Here is a 6,750-nt window from a genome sequence, read left to right as displayed (position 1 = left end):
TATATATAAAATAAAAATCAATAAAATGTTGATAATAATAAATAAATATTTTACACATCCTGATCATACTTCAAAATATTTTAGATCAAGAACTGCCCTCATTTTAACATAATTTTAAATAGTTATAGTCCCTTTTATAATTGTTTAGTAGCCTGAACCCAAAATATATGATACTGTCAAACACAGGAAAAAAAAGTATTAATAATAATCTGTCAAGTGCAGGGATGCCTACTAAATATAATTCATAATGAGAATAGTTACATCAAGAAATTATGTGCTAGATGACGGTCACATCGGTTGTTATAAACACTTCCCAACACTTTATATTTATAAACTCATTAAAATGTGTGCACACAATCTTTCATCTGTAGCGTCGGGACATTTTGGCAAAAGCTTTCTCTGGTCAAGTGACTCACAGTCTGACCACACATTACAAATTCTCAGCCCCCAATGGCTGGCACTAAACACGCCACTGTCAAAAAAAAAAAGAAAGAAAGAAAATTGTCGAGCCACGGTACAGTATTTTTTGGAAAGCGGGGCATAGGTGAAGGCCAGGGGCTAATGGCAATGAGGGATTTGTCAGTCATCCTAACATTTAATAATCCCTGGCTCTCTGTTTTCTGCTGTTTGTTTATATTAACCTCTGGTTGAACCCACTTTAGAGGCAGCCTCTGTGCCAGAAAGTTCACTGAACATTCAGCATGGAAGCGGAGAACATGTCATCTCGAATCTATTAGCCCACAGGGGAGATTGCAGCAGTCCACGCACCACACACACACACACACACACAACTCGCATACACTCTAGGTAAGCTGCAAACCCTCACATTTTCTGTACTGATGGCGCCTGTAACTGAGATTATTGCATGCAATGACCTGATTCTGACCTCCCTTTTTCGCTCATGCTGAATAATCCTATTAAACAATGCAGTACATCTAACAGTTACTGCTTTCTACCGCATTCCGTGCAGTTCTCTTGTGCCATCACCATGAATGGGTTTAACGGTCCTGCTTTCATTGCATTTGTTGACTTAGCAAATTAATATGATCTCATATGGCTATGGGTAAGCAATATCTTTCGAGATGCACCTGGAAAGAAACGCTTGGATTATGAAGCTGAAAAAAAAACTCTGGATCCCTTTCATTATTCTAAGATGTATTTCTAACTTTTTTGAGAGTACTGTATATGGATGTATGATTTAATACTGTAGTGAGAACATAATGCAGCAGACAGTGTCTTGTAGGTTTGCATACTCACCATTGGGTGGTGATAAAGAGAAGACACTTCGAAAATATCTTCTTACATCCTCAAGGTGGGATGTTTGACGATCCAAGGTGAGTTGAGGTGGTCTTAACAGATTACAGAACAAACACCTTATCCTGTCAGTACAAAAATGAGTGTTATTTGCTACCTGGATCTCGACTGGAAAGTCTTGTAAACCATTTAATCCCAACAAATGAAGCTGTCACTTTAAATACTACATATATTTGTGCACTTGTATGCATGGATGTTTATCAGTAACACTGTATATCAGTAACATACATACCATGGTACTTCATTGTAAGTGAAGCCAGTGCCCAAAAAGATTTGCATACATCAGAGACTTCTGTTCCTTTGTGATGGATACCTTTACAGAAAGTGGTGGACATGAGTACAGTTATAAACATAGTGTATTTATTACATAAAGACCGACACAATGCAGCTAAATGAATATACTTTTGTGCTGTGAACTAATGGGATCATAATAACAAACCTTTCATTAGTTCTGTGGAAAGTTCTTTGGAAGTTTCTCGGGGTCAGAAACGCCTCTGAAAAGCATAACAGGTTTCCAGATTCATCTAGGAACTAGCGAACTTGTTTGGCTGCATGTACTCCAAAGCAAGCAGGCTGATTGGCTGAGTCAGAAACTAACCAATCAAAACAAAGTATAGGCAGTGCTGCTGGCCTAATCTCATCTCACATGCATGTATTCAATAAATAAATATTCAATAAATAAAATATTCAATATTTTTATCTAAATGTATTTTATTATCTAAATGTAATATGTAATCATTTATAATATTAGATTTATGAAATAATAATTAAAAAAATAATTATACTTTTTTTTGGAGAGGGGTTACTTTTATTTAACTCCAACATGTATTTCCTTAATTTTTATATTATCTGTTTCTGTACTGTAAAGTTAAACGAATTACAGTAATATCCAGATGGGAGGGGATAGTGCCTGAAAGACATGTAAATCAGCCAATTGCTGCATATACATAAACACTGGGCGTGGCCTCACTGGCCTGCAAACACCTCGCATATTGCATGGAGGGTGTACTGCTGCCTGCAGCATAGTGAGAAGTAATTATGTTTATTTATGTGGCGTATTTTAAACATTGTTAGATATTGTTGACGCGTCTTCATAAAGTTATGTTGACTTTGGCAAACATAGTAACTTAATGTCATTTGTTTTAAACCAAACATCACCTAAACAGCAGGCGAGTCAGAACTGTTGGACATGAGATTAGACAAGCCTTCTGTTTGATGTGTGTGTGTTATTGCAACGAGGCAGGCAAACAACATGAAATGTACTCGTATTTACTTTCCAGAAACCAAGATGACACATACCGAGGTAAAATCACTGGATGTGATTCTTGACAACAAGCAGAGAGTTGGTTACTGCTCTGGTGAAGTAGTGTCTGGACATGTTTCTCTCAAACTCTCGGAAGCCACCACAGTCAAAACCATAAACGTATTACTGAAGGGATATGCTCAGGTGAGTTGGATGCATAAACGATCCCGCTGTTCCGAAGAGAAGAAATGCCTCTCTTTATCCAAGACCCTTGTTCCAACAACAGGTAGGTCTGCAATATAAGCTGAACATCTTTTACTCATTAATATTTGTGATGATCGAAGTGTGATAGGTTGAATTGCCTTCAAACCCATTAATTAGTGTAGTACAATTTGATTTATTATTATTTGATCAGGTCCCCAAAACCTAATCCTTGATAGTGGCACATATGAGATCCCTTTTGATCTGAAACTACCTCAAAGGTAAGTGCAAATGTTTGATTTTTAGCATGTTAAGTAAGGCCATACCAAGCACAGGGCAGGGCCCAGTTCAAGTTAGAGGATGCAGGGTGCCCTTGGTCAATTCAGATTTTCTTTTCTTTCTGAGGACTTTCTACACAGCGCTGCCCTAGTGTTTTATATATATACATACATAAATGACTGAAACAGTGCAACATTATGAATTTACATTGTGTTAAGGCCTAACATAAAGGCTGTAAAGATTACGTTGTATTAATTGCAGTTCTCACTCTCAAAATAAACTATTGTGTTCCTCTTATTCCAAGCACTGACTTTTTTTTTTTGTTTTTTTGTCTCCTAGTCCTTTGGTTTCTTCTTTCTCTGGAAAACATGGTCGTGTTTACTACATGGTGCAGGCAGTTTTAAAAAGGCCATGCCATGAGAGTCAATGTGTTTGCAGAGAACTTTGCATCATCAGTCATATTGATGTCAATGTGCCAACATTAATCGTGAGTATGTCAGAAATGCCTTCTGCTTTCCCACACATACTCATTTTACTTCTGAAGGGCTTCTTGAACCTTGCATCTTAATATGCTTATTTCACTATATGGTAAGTGAAAAACAGTATATGAAATGAGTAGTATGTCTGAATTCCTGGTATTCCTTTCTTCCTGTTACACCTTTAATAGTATGTATCATCGTATTATGATGCCGTTTTTACATTGCAGATTTGCCCAAGTGAACCGTAATCTTTCAGCCAAGTTTCTTTTGTGGAGAAGACCAAAGAACCACCTTGTGCCTTAATTACACAAATTTTTTTTTTTTTCACGTTGTTTATGGATTACAGGTGAAATGTTTGTTTTAATCATGAGCTCATGTCAAAGTTCTGAAAGCGGTAGTCAAACACAGCCAGACTATTGTCAAGTTTTGTCCACTTTGCAACGTATTCTGTTTTTCTGCTGTTTTTCTGTACTTTTCTGTCTGTTATTGTGATATTAACTATTTAAATCAGTCTATAAACTGCACATAAAAAAACTCTAACTCACACTAACAGGACACATTGTCTAGCTGGGTGATTACTGGCCAGAATAAACTGCAATGTGGACCAGATTTCTAAAGTCTGGCTATGTAATACTACTGTCATGGCTTAAAGAAAATTATTGATAATTTTTGTAATTTGTGATCATAATGTCTAAATATTGTGGTTGTTTAATTATTTAGCACTGACACACTAAACTCTTTATATTATAAGGTGTTGTTTTGGGTCCAATTTGAGATATCACAAGTATACATTGATTCTCAGAGAAAAGGGTCACTGGGACCCTTTCAAAAGGTACATATGTGCACCTTATTTATTCCTAAAGGGTGAATTTCATTACCTTTAAGGTACATTTTGTACCATTTAGGTACTAATGTACCTAAATGGTACAAATTAGTACTTTTTTGAAAAGGTACCCACCTCAGTGAAAGCTTGTGTACTTTTTTTCTGAGAGTGTAGGTGCACTTATATTCATGTAATATGATTCATCATGTCTCGCTGGTAAATTATCACTAAAAACAACAACTAGAAAGCAACAAGCCAGATGGGGTAAACTGGATTTGTACTGTTTTCACAACATTAGAACTTAATAAAATTGTTAATTTTTTGTACAACTAATGATCTTTTGACTTATATGAAAATGTCTTCATTCATTTAGTGCGAGTGTAATGTAATAAGCAGAAACTCCCAGCCATAAAAAAAAAAATTCTAATTCTGAAGCAGCACAGCTGCATTAGTTGCACAAATGTTCATCAGTAACTCTTCACAGTCTCACCTGTCACAGAGGCCTTTCATTTGTATGGGAAAGATTAGAGTGGCATAACTAGATAGTTCCTTATTCAGTGTCAGAGATAAATACACTTTATATGATACTGATGTTAAAATTAACACCAACAATGAGTTTCAGAAAAGTGCACAACTGTAAAGAAATATACACTACACTTTTCATTGTCACAAACTATTTGGTTTTATTGAATGACTATTAATTACACTTTTGCACTTTCTAAATTTCAACATTTCTGTTATTATGTGTGTATTTTTTTTTTATTAAATATTCTAGATATATACACAATTATCTACATTTCTTTCTTTCAACAAATAATTATGTTTTTTCTGGCACATTCAATGGCTGTTTTGATAGAGAAAAATTGTTATTATTGCTGCATTCTGTTGTGTATTTTTTATTTTTTTTTTCAAACAAAGAATGATCTATAAATTGACCAGAAAAAAAGTGGTTCACCAGATATCCAAGTTAACAAATTTTGCAACAGAAATGTTACCATCATACAGTATGTGAACAAAGCTAATCATTTTTGCTCACAATCTGTGCTGCACATTGCATCAGTTTACAAAATGTTATGCTCTTTCCACCTGGTAGCAAATGAAAACATCAGCATCAAGCAATCTAAAAAAAAAGTACTTATAACTGAAAAATACACTTTCAGTAAACATTAAACATACTTCCACATACAGTACTGCACCCAAACGAGCATAAATACGATGAAAACCTACCTCACAATAGTGCACTCACTATGTATTTAACTTGCTGTCTCAGTAGTCCCATAAAGTGTATTATTGGACTGGCGGAGCTGCCTGAACTCTTGAGTGCCCTGAACCCAAAGAGATATCTCGGGTGAGATTTTATCCGAGTGTGAATGTGCAATATTTATAAGAAGTGTGAATTATTTAGCATGTGGCCATCACACAGCCAGCTGTTACCCTCTGAAATTCCTCTGTGCTACAGTAACATTCAGGCCTCTCTCACTCTAAATTAAGTGTTCAACATAAAACATGACTGTTACTCTTTCTTTGATGATTTTAGAATATGGATTTTGCATTTTTGTTTAGTTGAATGGGGATTTAAAGGAAAAGTTCACCCAAACATGAAATGTTGCCTAAAATTTACTCATCACTAGGTCATCCATGACACAACTTTTCACTTCTGATGACTTTGATTGACCAGAAATTTGTGGATTACTTGTGAATTGTTGTGATGCTTTTATCAGCTTTTTGGACTCTCATTCTGACGGCACCCATTCACTGCAGAGGATCCATTGGTGAGCAAGTGTAATGCTAAAAGTCTCCAAATCTGTTCCGATGAAGAAACAAACTCATCTACATCTTGGATGGCTTGAGGGTAATTTTCAGCGACTTTTTATTGTTGGATGAACCATTCCTTTAATTTGATCTTACACAGATCTAGACAGTTCCATCACCTCATATATTCAGAGAGGACTAATGGAGATTGAGTCACATCAGTTACAGCAAATCTTTGTTCAAACCCTAGCATAAATAGATCATCCACTGTGCTGCTTATTATTTGGTCAATATCCCATATGCTTCTTCCCAAGTCTCCTGTGCAGTCAACAAAAGACACTTTTTGTTGAGTTCAGTCATGTTTCTCATTGACACTTCTGAAATGAATGTACTTCTGCCAAACACAAATGAGCTTTTCACAGTGGAAAGTAGCAGCTAAACCCATAATACTTTCAACATTAAGATGCCAAACAAAATCCAAAAGACACTTTTGTTAGGGGAAAAAATTTACATAAAGATTTTGTGTAATTCGATGTTCCCTTTCAGTCGGTCACTCTCGACGTCACGTCGGATGACCGACGAAATTGGGATCTCGCTTAGAGAGACCAATCTACTTCGAGTGTAAACTAAACGAGCCAATGCACATTGGCATGCGATTA

The 6,750-nt window shown here is 35.9% G+C and overlaps 1 protein-coding gene and 1 long non-coding RNA gene across 2 annotated transcripts in view; one reads left to right on the top strand and one right to left on the bottom strand.

The window, feature by feature from the left end:
* Positions 1-1,959, bottom strand: part of LOC107693038 (uncharacterized) — a 15,400-nt gene extending 13,441 nt beyond the window's left edge. Inside the window, exons 1-3 of the long non-coding RNA XR_001634704.1 lie at positions 1,754-1,959; positions 1,547-1,627; positions 1,258-1,379 (exon numbers count right to left, since the gene is read on the bottom strand). This is a non-coding gene — a long non-coding RNA (uncharacterized LOC107693038). The remainder of the gene's footprint in view (positions 1-1,257; positions 1,380-1,546; positions 1,628-1,753) is intronic.
* Positions 1,960-2,227: 268 nt separating this feature from the next.
* Positions 2,228-3,757, top strand: LOC107693023 (arrestin domain-containing protein 4-like). Its single transcript, XM_016492268.1, has 5 exons — positions 2,228-2,346; positions 2,595-2,843; positions 2,973-3,039; positions 3,377-3,528; positions 3,744-3,757. Exons 2-5 carry the CDS (start codon positions 2,603-2,605, stop codon positions 3,755-3,757), a joined length of 474 nt encoding a protein of 157 aa, XP_016347754.1. The 5' UTR covers positions 2,228-2,346; positions 2,595-2,602.
* Positions 3,758-6,750: the final 2,993 nt, after the last annotated feature.

This window comes from Sinocyclocheilus anshuiensis, unplaced genomic scaffold (assembly GCF_001515605.1).
Source record: "Sinocyclocheilus anshuiensis isolate Anshui unplaced genomic scaffold, SAMN03320099.WGS_v1.1 scaffold959, whole genome shotgun sequence".
Lineage (NCBI taxonomy): Eukaryota > Metazoa > Chordata > Actinopteri > Cypriniformes > Cyprinidae > Sinocyclocheilus > Sinocyclocheilus anshuiensis.
This window is presented reverse-complemented; position numbering and strand designations above follow the sequence as displayed.

Bases quoted from the DNA above. Each gene is read 5' to 3' on its own strand.
- LOC107693023 (XM_016492268.1), top strand. From the start codon at position 2,603: ATGACACATACCGAGGTAAAATCACTGGATGTGATTCTTGACAACAAG. The intron at 2,844-2,972 runs GTAGGTCTGCAA...TTATTTGATCAG, and splicing joins GACCCTTGTTCCAACAACAG to GTCCCCAAAACCTAATCCTT. The intron at 3,040-3,376 runs GTAAGTGCAAAT...TTTGTCTCCTAG, and splicing joins GATCTGAAACTACCTCAAAG to TCCTTTGGTTTCTTCTTTCT.